Source organism: Lagenorhynchus albirostris, chromosome 2 (assembly GCF_949774975.1).
Source record: "Lagenorhynchus albirostris chromosome 2, mLagAlb1.1, whole genome shotgun sequence".
NCBI classification, from domain to species: Eukaryota; Metazoa; Chordata; class Mammalia; order Artiodactyla; family Delphinidae; genus Lagenorhynchus; species Lagenorhynchus albirostris.
In genome coordinates this window covers 141,530,065-141,549,716 of record NC_083096.1, presented here as the reverse complement: position 1 = coordinate 141,549,716, position 19,652 = coordinate 141,530,065, and the positions used below count along the sequence as shown (strand labels likewise).

The 19,652-nt window shown below is 53.4% G+C and overlaps 1 protein-coding gene across 2 annotated transcripts in view; it reads right to left on the bottom strand.

Moving 5' to 3' along the window:
- GLIS1 (GLIS family zinc finger 1) overlaps window positions 1-19,652 on the bottom strand; it is a 226,178-nt gene that overhangs the window by 73,641 nt on the left and 132,885 nt on the right. For both annotated transcript variants that reach the window (XM_060142585.1, XM_060142586.1), the window contains exons 2-3: window positions 14,718-14,895; window positions 9,557-10,439 (exon numbers count right to left, since the gene is read on the bottom strand). In XM_060142585.1, coding sequence (XP_059998568.1) covers window positions 9,557-10,439; window positions 14,718-14,895 — 1,061 coding nt within the window. The remainder of the gene's footprint in view (window positions 1-9,556; window positions 10,440-14,717; window positions 14,896-19,652) is intronic.

The following is a 19,652-nucleotide window of genomic DNA, read 5'->3' as shown; positions in this document are numbered from 1 at the left end:
ATGGAACATCAGCTGAACGCTCACAGGGCACTTGCCTTCCTCCATGCCCAGCAGAGACCGATATTCCCAAGAAACACACAGCCCAGGAGTACCACTCTCTCTGCTCTCCAAGGCTCATGTTCCCAACGTGGCAGACTTATCAAGGGAGGCTTGGGGGGTACGTGCAGGAGGCAAGAGCAGGCTGCCCTCCATCAGGCGGCCACCTCCCAGCTGTGTGGAAATGGCCACTTGCAAGGCCATGAGTCTCAGTGATGGACTCTCATTTTATCATTACCCACGTCAGAAGAATGCATCTTGAGGGGGCAGCACTGCACAAGTCAGCGCTGTAATCACTTACAGACCACGGAGGCCCCAGTCCTGGCAGTGGAGGAAGATTTATTGTGGGGATGGACGGAAAACAAAGAACAGTTGTGCAAACTTTACGGAGCCACATTATGGGAAATGCCTTTCCCATTTCCCACTGGTAAATGTGCTGGATGCTGTTTCCAAAGGGGGACTGAGCCGCGGTACCCAATCAGGTACGGACACTGCGCTCAGCATGGCTCGCTGGGCTGAGCTGGCCTGGCCCGTGGTGCCCAGGCCTTGGCTGGCAGCCAGGTGCTGCTGTCTGCTCTGGTGGACCCGGGAAGAAGGCTCCTTCCTGGGCCTCTGCGTCCTCATCTGCCTACTGCTGCTCCCCCTTGCACGCACCCACCACACGACCAACATTCTAAATGTTAATGCTGATCGTGTCACTCTCCTGCTCAGAACCCTTCCACCATTCTCTCCCTTGCCCTCAGAACCGAGTCCAAGCTCTTCATACTGGACTTCGAGGCCCTATAAGGTTCAATTCCAACTGCCATTTCTACTCCCAGCCCCCATGCACGGAACACACTCCAAGCACAAGAGGCTTCCTATGCTCCCTTCAAGGGCCAAGACTGTCTCATCTTTTATATGCTGTTCCCTTTCCTTGAAATGCCTTTCCTCATGGTCTGCACCTGGAAAGCTCCTACCCTCCCTTCAAAGCCCAGCTCTCATGACATCCTGGGGGAAGCCTTCTCCCTCCTCTGTGCCTCTGCAGCATTTGGTTAATTCCTTCGGCACCAGACCCTTCCTCATTTGATGCTGCACCTCCTGCTTCTAGCATCAAACCTGGCACAGTATGGGTGTCAATAAAGCTGTGTTGAAAAGGTGGCAGAAGTGAGGGGGGAGACAGCACAGCTGAGCCCAAGGCACTCTCCCGAGGGAGGGGAGCAGATAAGCTGAGTGTCCCGGGTCTTGGAGGTGACTGAGGCCATAGCGCTGGTGTGGCCCATCACCCCTTTAACGGATGAGGTCAGTCACTGCAGCAGGCCAAGTGAGGTGCATGAAGTTGGCTCAGATAACCCATCTGCCATCCTGTGGAGACAGAGCCTATTAACGCTCAATCATGAAGTTTACCATTTCCAGGATGTCCCTCTTAGAAAACATGTTCTGGACACTTTCTTCAAGTCACTGTTGATTTTATCTGACTTTCTCAGTCCAGTAAGAGAATCATTTCAATTCCATTTACATTAAATTCAAAAGCTTTCTCTCCTTTTATTATTTTAAATTCAATTCAGAGGGCTGTGTTTTTTTTATCCTTAATTTTTTTCATATTCCATAAAGCAGTGTGGAGTTCACAAAACTTGGCCAGTGTTCCTGTACCCTCAAGTTTGGTGCTCCCAGGAATTCTCATCTCTATGAGAGCTCGGGTTTGATGACTCAAAAAAAAAAAAAAAGGAACAAGGGCTCCTGTTTTCAAGCATGGAGTATTTTGCCAGGTATGAGGTAAGTGCTCCACATACATGATCTCATTTAATTCTCACAACACTCTCCCTTTTACACAGACAGGAAACTGAGGCTCAAAGAGACCACGTGACTTGTTTGAGGTCTCACGGCTGGTTAAGGGTCAGAGCAGAGATTTGAACCCCAACAGTTATCCTATACCTTTAGCCATTGGTCCACCCTGGCTCACCAAACTCTGGCTCAGAATTCAAATAAGATGGAGGGCGGGGAGCCAGGGATGGAGATGAGGTAGGGATGGGGAAGTGAATGGGAGTAGGAGGGATGGGGGATAGAGGTGGAAGGGCGAGGGGGGACGTATGGGGGCACTGTGAAGCAGAGAAGGAGGAAGCTAGAAGAGCTGCAGACAGAGGCCTAAAGGCCAAGCACTGCATTTGGGGAGCACGTGGCTAAAAGGTTCTGTGCCCGATGGGAAACCCATCCGGGAGGGACACGCCTATGAGGGTGATTGTGTACTCTGGGGCCGGGTTACAGGCCGGAGCACTGGACTGGGAGATGGGGACTCAACTTGATCCCCTCTGCAGAGCTCTCTGCGGTTTGTGGACCACAGGTATCCACCCCTCACAGAGACTCTTCTGGGGTGAGCATCAGAAGCCCTATTTTATAGCTACATTAACGGAGGCTCAGGAGTGAAGTGACTTGTCCAAGGTGGCACAGTCAGTGAGCAGCAGAGCTGGGATGAGTCTCCAGCTCCACCTGTCTCCTTCCTCTCCTCTTTCCCAGGCAAGCCTTTTCCATCTGTGGCCTCAGTTTCCCCCTCTGTACAGTGGTGAGAGGGGGCCCTCAGGGCTCTGAGTTGAACGCAAAGCTGGAGTTCCCAGAAAGCCTCTCCTTATGAAGGTCCCTGAGTTTGATTTTTAAAAACTGGGGGAGATAGGAAGGCATCCCGTGTAAGCCAAGATCTGTAGAGCTGGAAACTTGGCTTCAAGAGGGGAAAGGGCATTAGCATCTGCTGAGCACCCAAGGAACACAGAGTGCTAGGCATTAATCCCATTTCACAGTTCAGGAAACTGAGGCTCAGCATAGCCAAGTGACCCATCCAAGGTCACATCCACGGCAGAGCTGGGACTTACAACAGCCTTTTCTGTTCCTTTGGGGATGCTCATGACTGCATGGCCCCTATGCTTTTTAGATCCTCCCTCTTCTCCTTTCCTAATGCAAACTGCCCAGAGCAGTCAGACCATTTGTTGTGCACTCACTGTGTGCCAGGCAGTACGCAACATCTCATGTATAGTACCTCATCGAAGCCTCACAACAGTTCTATTCCCTCCACTTTACAGGTAAGAAAACAGAGGCTCACAGAAATCAAGTTACTTGCACACCAATCATAGGCTGCTAGGTAGAAAAGCCAGGTTTCGAATTAAGGCTTTCTTGCAGGAAAACTTCAAGCACCAGATGAGGGATGGATGTGACCATCTTTAATGTCCCTCCATTCTCGTAACTTTATGGGAAATTGCTCTGGAGGGCAGCGTCTGGGCAACGTCACACAGTGTTGGAGCAGAGAGAGTAGATGGCCACTAGGGCAGAGCCTCTGTACGAGGGAGCAGACTCAACTCCTCTGCCTCCAAGGCCAGGCCAGGTGCCAAAGAGCATGTGGTCCCCAAGACACTCAGCCATACCAGGAGCACTGTTATAAATGGGGCGACATGTGCTGGGAGAGCAGGACACACGGAGAAAAGGGGTGCCGAGGAGGGGACACTGGACTGGGTTGTGCGGGATGGTTAGGAGTTTGCTGGGTTGGGAAAGGCATTCCAGGCAGAGGTATCAGCAAAAGCCAAGGCCCAGAGGAGGGATTTCAGTAAGGGTTGTTAACGAGGGCATATCTGGATGCAAACTAGATGGCTGCCTTTGCTCAAAAAGGTTTTCCTCCCGACCCCCACCCCTAGAACGAGATGAGGCTCAGGCCCCTGTTTCCAAAGTGGGTGGGCTTGACCTGGTTGGAGCAGCTTGGCCTCTATGGGCTCATGCACAGCAGGCTCCTCCAGGGCAAGGGGTTTAAAACCATATTCAATTTTGCAGCCTTTTAATCTTACCAGAAACCCCAGCCTCCAGAAACGGAGACTGTTTTCAGGTGACTTATTTATTTTTAAAAAGGTAAAATGTCTTATTCTTCATCCCATGAGTGTTCTCTCCTCTCATATAGGACAAAAGACCCATCATGTCAGCAGGGCAGGGACCTGCAGGCTCTCAAGATGATGGGGCGCTGGCTTGGGAAAAGTAGTTAAATGCAGACGTCTATCTGCTTCCCTGCTCCATCAGGGCTCCACAGGGCCAGGCTGGCTTTGATTCCCTTCTGTGACCCCACGGCCCACCAGGGCCTGGCACACAGGAGGCGCTCGGTGTCAGCTTGCCCAATAAGTTTCAGATCTGGGTATTCTCGCGACATTTGCAAGCAGACTGATGATTCTCTGCCTGGGAGGTGGCTTGGGGTCATGGCTAGCACACAGTCCTTGGAGTCAGGCTGAGACCTGGGTTCAAATTTGACCCCATGATGCACTTGGGGCCTGAACTTGGGCATGAACTGGACTATCCTTTCCCCATCTGTAAAATGGGGATAATTTCAGTCCCCAGGAATGTTCTGAGTGCTGAGATCACACATGTGTGGAAGCCCTCAATACTGAAAAACACCCAATGAGTATTTCAATAACGTTCCTGTCCCCCTTGACTGACTCAAGGCTCAAATCCTCAGCTCCTGGCTTCCCTCCCTCCCTCCATCATCCAGCAATGAGATGGCAAGATTCAAGGGCAGAATCCTTCCCACGGCGCTAGAAGTCTCACGTCACATCATCTTTGTCTCCGGACCCCCGACTCCTGGCACACAGGAGAGGCTGCGGCCCCTCCAGTGAGGCAAGTGTCTCAAGGGGGATAAGGGTCACTTTCCCACAGTCTAACTTCCCCAACTTTTGGTTACCGGCCCCTTCAGGAACCCCCCCTGCCCACTGAAGCTGCCCCATTTGCTGTGCCATCCTAGACCCCCATCCTCTCAGGACCTGTCTTCCCCATGCCCTCTCCCTACGTGATGAGGATGGACTGGTAAAGCCACCAGCTCAGACATCTCGAACTCCCAGATAATTCCCTGGGATGAGCCTGAGATGTTGAGATGAGTCAGGGGTGTCAGCTGGCCTGGGAATGTGCCCAACCCACCAGGCTGGTCTCAGGACATGGGGGCCGGAAGGAGCAGATGCCCTGGGACCCCACACACTGTGATGTGAGACGCACAGAGGACTCTACTCTGCTGAATAGAGAAGCTGGGCAAAGGCGGGTGGTAGAGGGCAGTGTGGCCTGTGGAATGGTCCAGGCAGCTGTGCCTGGTGATACAGGGCAGGCCATTGCGTCTCTGAATGTCAGTTTCTTCTTCTGTAAAATGGGCATGGTAATCCCTGGCTGGAGAGAGACTGTCTCAGAATATATCAGGTCTCTTCTCCCTCAGGACTTCCCATAAGATGCTATCCCGGACACCCTGTCAAGCCTCTCTCTGAGGTATATCCCTGGTCCCAGGTCCAGTGGCACCTAGGAAAGACTGGGCAGGGTGAGGGATGGGGACCAATGGTCAGTGAGGCTGCAGCTGCCAGAGGGACCCGGGCAGGAGGTTAAGTCCAGCCTCCAGGCTCCAGCTGTGCATCAGAACTTGGAGGGCAGGGACTAGAGCCTCCTCCCTGTGCCTCTGCCCTGGCTCCCCCTTCTTACCCCGAACAGCCACTGTCTGGCACCGAGCAGGGGCTCTGCATCGCTGGCAGACACCTGACCACAAGGCCACCAGCACATGTGACAGCTCTGCCCACCTCACCAACAGCAGAGGCTGCAGCAGTTAGCTGACCTCAAGTCCAGGTTCCACTCCTGACAGGTTCTTTTGAGCCTCAGGTTCCTCATCTGTAAACTAGCTGTCAAAGATCCTGTCCTAACTCCTAGGGCTAATGTATGAATCTCCTAAGACCATCAGTGTGAAGAGTGTGATTGGGGAAGATGAGAATTAACTAAGCAGTTCCCTATGGCAACTCTTTTAATCCTAATAACGACAGTCCTAAAAGGTAGGTACTATTATCACCCCGTTTTACAATTGAGTATGCTATGGTTCAGAAAGGTTAAGTCACCTGCCTGAGGTCACACAGCTGGTAAGTGGCAGGGCCCGAGGTCGGTGTGACTCCAGACTTGGGCTTTCACCTGCCTTTTACACCTTCATGCTGAGCTCACAGCTTTGGTCAAGCTCTTCACAAAAGTCAGGGGTTGTTGTCATGATTATTTCATAAAACCCAAGGTTAGAAGAAGTTTTCCTCTTTCTCCTCTGCCTGTCTTTTTCTCGATGTGGACAAATGCAAACTCAGAGTCTGCTAATTTCTGCAGTCTCAGACAATCAGAATTCCAACCGTCTGAGAGAGCCAACCTAAGAAAGCAAGAAAGTAATCTTTTCAAAGTTAACGTCTTCGAGGCGTCGCGTCAGTATTTGGGTTGGACGTAACCTTGCTATCGTAACACAGATGAAACCCCAAATATAATAAGGCTAAGACAACTCCGACAACGTAAGAAACATAACAGGATATTGCAAAGAGATTAGGGAGCTTCCGCTGGACGGCGTGGAAGGGCTGTGGAAAGGGCAGGGTAGGGGGCGGGCGGTGCACCCTGTGGGCCAGTGAGGCGAGTCCTGGGTCCCCGCCTGAGCCTGAGGATGAACGGCCTGGACAGAGGGGAGCTGGGCTCCTCCAGGCACCTCTAGGCCCGCCCGGTGCGGAAGCAGAGGCTCCACAGGCTAAATGTGAACCAGCTGCGAGGATGGGAGTGTTACAGTTGGACGGGGCGGGGAAGGCTTACCTCATGAAAGAACTGTGGAAACGGCTGCTGGAAAGATAATAAAAGGATTAACTGCTATTTTAGTGGGCCATTTACTCTGCAATCAAAGTGTCTCATCTATTTCCTGTTCTCCAGAGGCTCTGGGTCCAAAATTCCTTTGTCTATTACAGCACATGGTAGCAGAGGCCTGTCATGAGAAATTAATAATTTTACAGGGAAGGGAGATTGTATTTATCTGGGGTGCGGGTTAGGGCCCGCCCCTTCCCCTGGGTTACCTACTGCACCAGCCTTGCAGGAAGGGGGAGCACCCCCACTGCAGACAAGGCGGAGCTCAGAGCTCTCTGCTACCATCTCCAGAGGATGGCACCCGGCAGGGCTGGTACCTGGACCCCAGAGAATAATCAGTTTAACAGGAGAAGATATACACAAACAAGAGCATCACGGCTTAGAAAGATGTGAGTTCAACTTCCACTCCAACGGTTACTAGCCGTGTAACCCTGGGCAAGTTATTTTTATCGTTGTTATCAATACTATTATTACTATCATGATTATTAGCCTCTATTATTATTGTTGTTATGGTCTGTCTCTAACTAGCTGTGTGGCCTGGGGTAAATTATGCCATCTCTCTGAGCCTCAGTTTCCTCATCTGTAAAATGGGGACTAATAGTATCTGCCCCATAGGGTTGTTGTGAGGACCACATGGAGTATGAGGACAATGGGCTTAGAATAGCCCCCGCATACGGTCAGCACTCAGGAGCTGCTTGCTGGTGTTATTACCATAATCCTAACCCCCCTAAGAGGCAAGATGAAGTGTTCTCACAGCAGCAGGTGGAAGGCCAGCTGGACCCTACTGACCCCCAATGTGGGGTCTGTTTCTTCGTCTATAAAAACCCTTGGTTTTACAGGACTCTTGTAAAGATTAAACGCAGCCATGGGTAAGTACAGACATGGCTTGAACATCACCTCCCGTATGAAGCCCTTTTAGATCTCTCCTCCCTGGGCCGATGCAAACTCCATCCCAGACCCTGTCACTCATCTCCACACCCATCTCCCACGCATCTCTGACTGTGAGTGCCCTCAGGCAAAGATCTTGGCAGGTCCAGGTCTGTCTCCAGAGCCGGGTGTAAGCCAGTGTTCTGTGGAATCTGCTGAACCAAAAGAGATTCTGGCAGGCTGGCCCCGGAGAAGAAACCCTACAGAGAGGTCCTGAGACTGCTCTGAGTGATCTGAGCCTCTGTGACCCGCTCACTGGGCGTCAATTTCCCAACGTGGAAAATGGACAGGGAAGGCCTAGATCATCTCCAAGGTCCCTCGTGTCTAACACAGAAACTCCTGGATGCCGCGATGCTACACGGGAGCCTGAGTGCGAGAAGGCCACTGACCACGCCACACCAGGGTTCAGGCCAGGCAGCCTCTTCGAGGACCCTGCGTACGCCACTGGGATCACCCCAGGAGAGAAGACATGAAGGAGAACTGTAGCCCGGCAGCTGTCAACTGCAGGGTTTCAGTCTGCGGTCCAGGAGCCTTACCCTGCGATGTCCGCTGGGCATCTCCTTCCAGGCAGGGGCGTGCCCTCCCACAAGGCACATGTCACAACACCCCAAAGGAATGGGGGTGTCGCCAGGAATCGGCCCAGCCACCAGTTCTGCCTCCAGCACACTCTCGGTCCAAAGACACACGATACAGTCAGCTTCTCAGCCTGCTCACTCCAGCCCCTCCCCACAACCCCAGCATGCCAACCCTGACCCTCCCTTGTCTGCAAAGCGAATTCCTTCTCATCCTCAAGACCCAGCCTCCTCAAAGCTGAATAAGCTGGTTCAGTGGGTACCCAGCTCACAGCTCCACAAGGAGATGTGCCCCAAGGGCGAACATCTGGTCCCAGGAGGATGGAGTTTATGCCGCTGGTTGCCTCTCCCTGGTCCTGCAAATGCTGCCCTGAACTTGGAGCAGGGACAGAGGTTCACCTCTCCCCAAGTTGCACCCATTCCCAGACTGAGTTCTCCATGAGGCAGGGCCCAGTGACAGCACACAAGTGTTGGAAGAACTCAACTTTGGCTACAACACTGGCCCTGAAGACCAGACACACTGCTTCCTTCCTCTGCCGTACCCAAGCCCCAGCAGCTGGGAAGACGGAGCTGGGCCTTCGTGGCTCCATCAGCCCTTCCAACCCCAGGCAGGCGCCTGTCCTGGTGGGCTGGCTGGGCCCTGTGGGTAGGCACAGTGGCTTGGCTAAAGATATCAGGGACTAAGACTAAATTTCTAACCTCTGATATGGATTTCCACCACAGTGAGAGCAGAATATGCAAATGACCACTTAGAAGGGCTGGAGGCCTGGGTGCCTATATTGTGTGTGTGTGTGTGTGTGTGTGTGTGTGTGTGTGTGTGTGTGTGTGTGTGTGTGTCTCTCCCTGGAAAGCTTAGTTTCAGCCTCAGCCAGAACACTGCAGGTGCTATCCAGGCCCTTATCTGCTAACCCTTGGCCTTACCCCAAAGCCTACCCTGGGTACCCACAGCTCTCAAGCCAAATGCCTGTGAGCACCTGGTGCTCCCTGGAGGAATCAAGCCTATGGCTGCTCCAGGAGGCCCCAGAGTCTCCCTGGGAAGGACTCCAGGTGAAGAGCCAGTGCTGGGGGAGAGCGTACTCTCCATGACTCACCTGGCCATCGGCAGGTGTGACACTGAGCCTTTGTATGTAAGAGAGAAGGCTGGCCGAGCTGCTTTGACCTCAGAGCACGTGTGTCACCACCTGAACGAGTGTGTGTGACACCAGGCCATGGAGGGTGGAGGATGGGGTACCTGGCCCTCTGCCAAGGTTCCCAGTGACAGGGCACTGACCACTGTGACCTGTGGCCACATCCCAGCCAGCCCCCAGGGTGAGGAGCCTAGGCGGGGCTCTCCCAGGGCAGTGAGGTGGGTGCTGCGCTGCTGGGGGTGGCGGGGGCACAGCCCGGCGGCCGCGGGAACTCACCATGCACTTGTTGGGCTTCTCGCCCGAGTGCACCCTCATGTGGATGAGCAGCTTGTAGCGGGCATTGAAGGGCTTGTAGCGGCGCACGCACCCCGCCCAGAAGCAGGTGAAGTCCTCGCCCTTGCGCTGGTCGATGTGGCTCTTCTCAATGTGCCGCACCAGCTCCTCCTGCTGCTCGTAGGCTGCACAGCAGTCCACCCAACGGCACGCCTGCCGCCCAGCCACGCCCCTGCCCGCCAGGCCCAGCCCCAGGCCTCCAAGGCCCGGGCCAGGCGGCAGCTGAGACAGGGGGTAGGGGGGTGGCAGGCCCTGCTGGTGAGGCCCGAAGAGCTCTGAGAACTCGTCCGCGGGCTCCTGCTTCAGGAAGCCGGCCTTCCGGCAGGCTTCAAGTTGCAAACTGCCCTCGTGGCTCTCGGTGGACGCAGGGCTGGGCCGGGCCCTCTTGGGAGGGCCCCCCGGGTCTCCCGGCAGAGGGGGGCTCCGGAGTCCATTTACGCAGGTGACCAGAGCTGTCTGGGAGGAGCGGATGATGGAGGTGATGTCGGAGGAGGCGCAGGGCGAGGTGGAGGCTGAGGATGCGGGGGGCAGGCCCAAGAGGCAGCAGCGCTTCAGGCCACCCTCGGGCAGGTGGGCCTCAGGTGGGGGGCCCAGGCTAGAGCTGGGTTCACTGCCCAGAAGGTAGCAGGAAGGTGCAGGGTTGGCGAGGCCTCGGCCCAAGAGGTCCATGTCTGTGTGCAGGCCCGTGGCTGGTGGGGCCCGGCAGTGGGCAGACAGGGGTGCGCGAGCTTCCGTCATGGCCCGGTAGTCAGGCAGGGACTCCTGCTTGATGTGCTGTGTGGCCGGGAGGCCTCCGTTCACATAGGTGGCCTGGGGCCTGGGCGACCTGGAAGACAGTGTACAGAGGTCATGAGAGGGTGGGCACTCCACAGTGGGGAGGTCCAGGCAGGGGATGGTGGGGAGCCTGAGGATCGAGGGGCGGAGAAGCCAAGAGCAAGAGAGGGAGGCTGAGGGCTGGCAGCAGAAAGACCAGGACTGGTTGCCCGGTCAGCAGGGAAGAATGTGGAGGGAGAAGGGGAGAGAAAGGAAGAGGAGGGGGCTGGGAAGAGGTTCAAGAGACATGAATGTGCCCAGGAGGATGCCAGAAAGGAGCGCATTTCATCCTTTTATTAACTCCAGCCCACCCTCTCCAGCCCAAGTGCTATCCGTCCTGCCACTGAGGCCTCCCCGGGTCTGCCCTGTCCCCATCCCGTGATCTTCTAGTGACTTCTGGAGGAAGAAGGCGGAGGATGGCTCTTTGAGGGACACCAGGTCCAGTTTGTTTTAAATTCTGCTTACTTGTCCCTTAAATCGCTCTTAATTCTTGTAATCTTTCTTAATTTCTAAAAATGTGATGTTTTGCCCCAAGCAATCTGTTCTTTCCACTGTGAACGTCAGCGGGTGGGGTTTGAATCACAATCACAGTGAGGGGTCATCCTAGGAAAAACTGAGGAAAAGTTTCTTGGGGGGAATGTGCAGAATTTCAAGGTCATGAATGTACAAAATGAAGCTGGAGGCAGGCAGGCCAGGTGGGGCAGCAAGAGACCTGGGTTAACACCTCTTAACCCTCAGGTCTCAGCCACTCGCAGCTCAGTGAACCTTACTTAGCAACGTGGTCTGGGCCTCTCCCTGTAGCCCAGCTACAGGAGAATGGTTCTCCTGAGGGTAAGGACGGTGATGGGCAGGACCCAGCTGGCCAAGATGCTATCATCATCACACATGTGGTACATGCATTCCTAGAAGGGGCCTTTCCCAAATGTGGGACAAATAAGTGCAGGAAGAGATATCAGGGCCTGCCGGTCATCAGAGGACTCTGGGAAGGGAAGAGACCAGCAAGGTGACAGTGGGCTCAGGGTCCGAGAAGCCCCAGGAGCTGGCTGGGCAGAACAGGAGGCCTGCTTATGTGCCCAAAGTCTGACTAGGATACCCCACGTGCCCTCACACCTGTCCCCATCCGAGTCTCAGTCTTCTCACCTGTGAAATAAGGACTAACCCTCCCTACCTCAGAGGGAGGCTGCCAGGATCAAGGGAGGAAACAGATGCCGTGACAGCCCTCTGGGAAGAGGACAGCAGGGTGAATGGTGCAATCAGCACTGCCATCCTGAACACTGCCGTCCTGGGGCTCTTTGCAGCCGGGGGTTGTGGCACCATCACCTGTCCCTCTGCTTCCCAGCATGGCCCTGTAGCCCCAGCCCCTCCCTCTCGGGCTCCCTGCAGCTGTGGCATCCTCCACTCCAGCCCTGAGGTGGAAGGGAGGGGACAGGACGGGGGAGAAGGAAAGTCAGAGCCCGGAGCCCTCCCAGAGCACCGGCTCCAACCCCATCGCTACCAAGAGGGCACAGGGCTCACCGCAGTCACAAGCAGCAAACCAGCAGCAGGGCTGGGACCAGAACCCAGGCTCCCCTTCTCCCTCCCAGGTGTAGAGTTCTCCTGTGTAGACCTAACCTGAAGTGCTCCCTGGATAGGAGGTTGGGGGAGGGGCTCTTCTTCCGTTTGGTTCTCAACTACACTTGAACAATTCTCTGCCTCACTCACCAGAGACCTCTCTTCCCTCCCAGGAACTCTGCTGTCCAGAGCATGGTCACCAGGTGGAATCAGAAGGAGCAAATACATACCCCCCCCCATCTACAGGGCTGGGGATCCTGGGCCCACCACTGCCAGCAGAAAGCTCTGAGGGGCTTAAAGATTGGATTTGAAGCTGTGACTTTGTGAAGCTTAAAAAAAAATAAGTGCACAGCTGTTCCTTGCGTGGTCATGATCCTGGGCCTGGCAGAGGTGGGCACGGATGGGGAAGGGCAGCCAAGCAAGCATCTGTTTGAAGTAACTGCTTTAAAAACAGTGCCAGCTTAAAGCAACCAACACCAGAAGAGAACAGCTGTGGTGTTCTGTGACTGAAGTTACCCGAATAATCAACAGCAAAACCTCGAATGGCATCCGGCAGGGACGGGGCAGCTCAGGCCTTAGGGTTTCCGGGCTCTGAATGCCAGCTAAGGCAGCCCCTCCCCTTGCCCTCAGTGTCCCTGTGGGGCCGGGCAGTGGTCCTGGTCCTGCTCTGCCACTGAGCCCTGTACACCCCAGGCAAATCCCATCACGTCTCTAGAAATTGAGAGTGTGGTCCCTAGAAAAAGTGGACAACTTCAGGCGCTTTCCCAGGGGCCGTCTCATGAATCCTAAGAGTGTAACGGTGCATGGTAGCTGAAGGCATGGCCAAGTTCTTCAAGGGAGAGACTACTATCTGTTTGACACTTTTGAAAACTAAAGCAACTTGCCCAAGCCCTCAGAGGCAGGCAGCGATAGAGCAGGAATGTGAACCTGGATCTGTTTGAATCAGAGGGAGCCGCATGAACGGAGAGACCCCCCAAACACAAGGCAATCTGGCGGGAGGGAGAAGGCATAGAATCCAACTGGGTATGGGATAGGGGCTGGGGCCCTCTTTTTCCTTAGGAAAATGAGGGAGTTTGGGAGAGCCAGATCAGCAGCAGAGGTGGCAGCAACTCAGACTGATGCTGGCATAGGGTTCTGGGTACAGACTCTCCTGTGCCCTGTCAAATGACATTCAAAACGACAAATGATGTTTCTGATTGTCTCTACCAAAAGAGAAAAGAAAACAAAAATCCACTTCCTTAGCTTTCACTAGGTTACTGTAGCTTCTGCCATGAGATAGAATTTCACTGGAGAAACTGGATGCTGCCAGGGGGGCCTCAGTGAACAATCAAGCAGATAAATGCATTTGACTGTCACCAAACAATGCGCAGCTCCAAGTCTAAAAGATGCTTGCTGAGCTCCTCATCATGTACTTAATTGTGTCCCCCTAAAATCCACAGGTTGAAGTCCTAAACCCTTTGTGACTGGATTTAGAGGTAGGGCCTTCAGGGAGGTAATTAAGGTTAAATGAGGTCATAGGGTGGGCCTTGATTCAACCAGACTGGAGTCCTTGTAAGAAGAAAAGACACTGGGGTGTGCACACCGAGAAAAGACCATGTGAGGACACAGCAAGTGAGAAGGTGGCCATCTGCAAGCCAAGGAGAGAGCTCTCAGGAGAAACCAAACCTGCAGACACCTTGATCTTGGACTTCCAACTTCCCTAACTGTGACGAAATACATGTCTGTTGTTTAAACCACCCAACCTGAGGTGTTTTGTTATGGCAAAGCATACTAACAAGCAGACGAACACACTCCTGTAAATCAGAAGTCTCACTAAGACCAAAGAAAGCCACAGGGAATCTACATCCTCAAAGAAAAATGGTTCCATGTAGGAAGAATAAGCATCCTGCTAACTAGTAATATCTCTCACCATGGAGCTCCCACTGGAAAGTAAACTCTGTCGGGGAGATCTCTGCTTCCTTCACCGAGGCACCCACCCCTGATGAATGACTGGTGAAGGAACCAATTGCAAACAGGCAACTGGGCCAGTTTTTAGACTCTGTGATCTGTGAGACAGGCCCCAGGCCAGCAGCCCCAGGCACTGGCTCAGGGCCCTAGGGCTGAGCAGGTGGATGCAGCGGCTTCTCTGTGGTTGGCCTCTGCCTGTCCGCAAACCAGAGGGCACAGAGGCATGGCTTGGATCCTGGGAGAAGCCGCAGGAGGCAGAGTTCAGCCCCATATGCAATCTGGCAGAACATCTGTCCAGAGGTGAACATGCACCAGCACTGAATGATGGTTACCTGGCAGAGTTCTATGGGGTGATGGCTTCCTGGGGCAGGAGACGCCTGGGTGGAGGAACCCCTCTCGGCTCCTGGAGCAGTCCAGGGTTCATCACTAAAGCATGCGTGAACCCTGAGCTGGGTCTTCCCTCCCCAACCTCTCCCCCCATCCTCTGAATCTTTTTCTTCTTCTGAAATGACTGATTCTCTGTAAAGTCAGCTCAGCTTCTGCAACAGGGAAACACACCTCAATAAAGCCACTCCTGTTTCTCATGGGGCCTCGCAATGCTGAGGTCCAGAGCCTAGACCAGGCGGCCATCCATGTGCTACTGGGCTCCAGCTGGTCTCTGGCCCTCCTGTGCCTCAGTTTCCCTGTGTGTCCCACGAGCCAGGCAGACCAGGTGAGGTCTGGAGGCCCTAGATCTGCGGCTTCCAGCTACCGTCCACAGAAGGCAGCTGATGCATGGGGTCGGAGCACATACCTGCTGGGGTGGGGGAAATGCAGCAGCCTCTCACAGGCTGAGGGGTGGCCCCGGGGTGGTGGGCTTCCTGCAGGGAGAAACAGGCCCTGGCGGCAGGGGGGGCCAGGGCCTTCAGCAAGGTCCAGGTCCAGTAGACTCTTCTCCGAGCCCGGAGTGCAGTGGCCGTAGCTCCCGTTCACTATGCAGAGAGAGACAGGAAAAGGAGACAAAGTGAGTGGGGATGGCCTGCAGAGGGCAGTCACTGGGGTACCAGGTGGGACAGAGTGCCCTTGAGAAACACTAACTGAACCCTTGCTGCATTCCAGGCACTGGGGACACCTATTAATTCCCATAATCACCAGCAGGATCAATAATAAAATCCCCAGTTCTCAGATGCAGATGCTGAGCTCCAGCGGGTAATTGATCTTTACACAAACACAGAGCACTTACAACATACCAGACACTCTCTGGGTGCAGGAAACATGGTGAGCTAGACACACACTCCTGCCTCTTGGAGCTTACAAGCTATGATCCTGGCGCTCATTTGACAAGATGCAAGGCCATGGCTGGGGCTGGCTGCCCAGCAGGCCAGGCAAGCATCACTAACATCTGTAGGTCAAGGAGGAGGCGCTCACTGAACAGAATGTGTTCTTCTGATCACTGAAGCTGAATCCACGTTGTTTTCCAAATTGCATTACCCCATAGAAGCACAGTATACAGTTATTCACGCCTCTGTATCCTCCACGGTTCTTTGACAGCCTAACTATCATATGCCCGCTGCGCCCCACTCCTGGGATTTTTAGGAAGACAAACTGAGGCAGACGTGCCTCAATTAGTCTTGAAATCTATATAAAGCCCTTGAAAGCCCTCAAAAACTATATAAAGTATAACAAAAATGTAAGACATGGTTGTTATAAGCCACTTGCCCTCTCTGGGCCTCAGTTTTCTCGTCTATAGTGTGAGGAGGGTTAATCTGAAGACTATCTTCTCGGGCTTTCTGCCCAGTCACTTGGCAGGGTTATGCTAAGGAGGAAAGGGCTTTGGGGCCTGATGGGCCCAGTGTGAGCCCCTACTGCCCCCAAGCAAGTCTGTGACTCGGACAGGTCCCTTCCAGAGGCTGAGTCCCCCTGTGTCAAATGGGGATAGCCACACCAGTTCTCCAGAGATGCTGTGAGGTGTTGAGAGCTGAGGTGCAGAGCCCTAGCCAAGTGCGGGTGCCTAGTAGGTGGTGCACCTGGAGTGGAAAGTGCTCGTATTGTCAAAGAGCACTTTGAAGAGTATAAAGTGTCTGACAGATGCAATAAAACATTATTAACAGGCCCAAGGACTGTCCAGGGACTGTCAACACTGAGCGAGATGAACCATTAAGATGAGAAAAGAGCTGACACCAGTACACGATCAGCCCTGAAGCTAAGCAGGATGTGCAGGCCCTGACTCCACTGCCTCACTGGGGCCTCCTGCAGCCCTCATAGGGAGAGATCAGTATTATGCCCATTGTACAGAGGAGAGAGCAGAGGCTCAGGAAGGCTAAACTACTCACCCAAGATCACACAGCTAGTAAGAGTCTGGGCTGGATCTCTGGCTCAGGTCCATCAGACCCAAACCCATGTCTTAATCACTATGTAATAAAAAGTGGCCTCTTAGGAAGACAGAAGTCCAACCTCATCCTCAAGGATCCGGCTCCCCCAAGCCTAATTCTAGCTTTACCCCACCCCCAGGCAGCCCCTTCACAGAAGGTCAGACGCTCAGTGCTTACTCGCCACGTGCCCAAAGCTCCGAACAGGCACTAGGCATTCACCTGCCGAGCACTTTACAGTTTGCAGATGAGAATGCCATGCTCTCAAGGTCCCAGGGCAGGTGACAAGTCTCCAGACAAGTACTTCCTCAGAAGTGGACGTCTGGTCCCGTTCCCAGGCCAAGCACTGGGCCAATGTCCTGCTGTGAGGAACGCTCACTCCTGCTGGTTTGGGCTGCTGCTTGGCCAGCCCCTCACAAGCTTATTTTTTAATAACTTGGTTGTTTTTTAATTAAAAAGAAATCCCTGGTAACAAATGTGAATGGCCTGAGTTAATGAGAGCCGGCTGCCGCTCATTTAACTCCTCCTCTGCAAGGCGGTCTCTGCCTTTTCCAAATTGTTTCTGCTTGTGATTTTATTGTCCCATTGAGGCAAACCCTGGGACTGGGCCTGAGAAAACTGTGGATGATTTTATGACTGTTAATAGCATTTGGCGCAAAGAGAGCTTCATCACCACATGGGGCTGTTCTGCCAGCGTCTTTGGGTCAGGGACATGGTTCCAAGCTTCTTTCAAGGACCCACGAGGCCCGTTGGGGACCTCTGGGTTACCTACCCCTCCTTCCCACAGGAGGATGTACGGAGAGATGGAAGGCGGGGCCCCAGAAAGGCGCCAGGGAGCCCAGCACGTATCAAGCCCTATTCATCAGCCCTTCCTATGTGATCAACAGGAACATTTGATTCCTTTAAATGTCCATCCCTGTGAGGTGGGCTCATTACAGCCACTTTCCAGATGAGAAAAGTGGAAGTTTGGAGAGATTAGGTGCCTTCCACCAGGCTCTGGAGTCTGTAAGACGCGGGGCCACGATTCAGACTCAGATCTCTCACACTTCAGAGCTCAAGTCCTGTCCTGCTGTCTCTCAGCCAAACGATGAACAACTGGGGACCCCCAAACAGGCATCCCCAACTTTGACTCCAATAAGATCATGCTGGGGAGCCTTTGGGGAAGTCAACGTGCAACCATTACAATGACTGCTAAACTTCAATCTTTGCAACAACTCTGCCAGGTGGTAAGACCACTCCATCTCAGATGAGCCTACGAAGGCTCAGAGAAATTCAGTGCATTACCCAAGGTCAAACAGGGAGTAAGGGGCTCAGCTGGGATGCAAACTCATCACCTCCGGGGGAAGAAACAGTCATTACCAGACAAACAGTTGGGGACTATTGGCTTCTTTTCCACTGGATACAGTAAGAAGCTTTCCTACAATATATAAACACACAGCTTTGGGAAGGAGTCCCTCAGGTCACAGTTTGGCACCGCTCGGGGATCCAAGCCCATTCAAGCCCTTGTCTTATGTGACTCTCACAGCACCCTGATGAAAGCATTGCCCTCCCCGCCTCACAGAGGGAAGGACATGAGCACCAGAGTTGGCAAGTGGCCACCCAAGGTCACATGGCAATTGCTGGCATAGCTGAGTCCAAACCCACGTCTCCCCAAACCCATGCTGGACTCTGCTCCAGGCCACCTGCTTTCTCAAAGCCTGGAAATTAAACCAGAAGCTTTGTCCCAGCGGTGCTGTCACCACTGGAGAGATGTGGCTACAGTCACTCTTCAACCCTGGGCCCTCCCACTGCCTTCCTGCCCATTGACATCTTGCCTCTCTGTCCCCAAGGGTATCACAGGACCCACCCTGGCTTACTCTCTATCTCCAGGGAGCAGGGATGGTGTCTTTCTCTGGGAAGGCAGGGGAATGAGAGGGGCATGTCAGCCCCGCTGCCCTGAGGCAGGCTGGGGGGTGCCCTGAAAAGGGACTGGCACCCAGCAGCCATGCCTCCCTCTGTGCCACAGCAGACCCTGGGGGGCAGACCCACAGGGGGCCACGAGCAGACCCTGGACCTGACTCTCCCCACATACATCAAGCTCCTTTGGAGGCTTGGAGGATGAGAAGGTCCTCTGTTCATTTTTACAGATTGATGAGAAAACCTAGAATGTCAGGGCTGGGACTGAGTGACTATTTCATTAATAGATGAAGAAACTGGGGCTCAGAGAGGGAAAGACTGTGCTTTAATCACACAGCAAATCCATAGCAGAACCTGGACTGGCACCCCCAGGGCTAGGTAAGAGTTCGGTTTAGTTTCCTCTTCAAGCCTCAGTTTTCTCATTTGTAAAGTGGTGCTAACACCTACCTCACAAGGTTGTGGTGACAATTAAGTGAAATTACAAACACAAGGCATTTGGCATGGTGCCTATCTCACAGCAAGCACTCGAAAAGTTATGATGATCATAATGATAATTACTTCTTCTATTTATCCTCGAATTCAGGATGGGGCTGGGAGGCAGGGCCTGTATGAGAAGTATTCTATCCCCAAGAAGGTCAGGTCTGGATGACCCTGAGGCCAGGCTCAAGAGGACAAGCCCCCAAGTCTCAGGGGTCACCAAATGCAGAACTGGGCAGCCTGAATGAGGTCACAGCCAGCAAATCCAAAGCAAATGGCTCCAGTTACACACCACAGAGCTTTGCAAATTACCGTAATGACTTGGCTATAAAGTGGTACCACATATAAGGTGACTCCCCACAGGAATTTTAATTTACACTGAAAACTGCCAAGTCTGCATGAGAGGGACAATGATGCATTCAGCATCTCGGGCCCAGATGCCGCCTCCTTGCTGTCCCAGAGGCAGCCATTGGCTGGGTCTAGGAAGGTCTACATGATGACTGCTCCTCATTCATGGACAAGCAGACTTTTAGTGCTCACCAGGTGCCAGGCTGGTGACAGGGTACTGCACTTTACAGTAAAAACATTTCATAGCCATCACCTATAAGCTTTGCTACAACCGTCAGAAATTGGCCAGACAGGCTCAGAGGGGGCAAGCAATTTACCCAAGCTCACATGGCAAGTGTAGGGCTCAGAGAGCAAACTTTCTCTGTAACAGGCAAGATAACACATATTTTAAGCTTTGCAGGCCATATATTCTCTGCCACAACTACTCAGCTCTGTTGTTGTAACATGAAAAGCAGCCATAGACAGCATGTAAACAGAAGATTGGGCTGTGTTCTAATAAAACTTTATTGAGAAAAAGAGCTCACTGGCTCTTGGGCTGTAACATGCTGACCCCAATCTAGTGCAGCAGTTAGAGGTGGGCTTTGCAGTTAGAAAGACTTTCCTGCATCTGTAAAACGAGGAGCATTTTATGGGTGTTGATGACATGAAAACCACTGTCG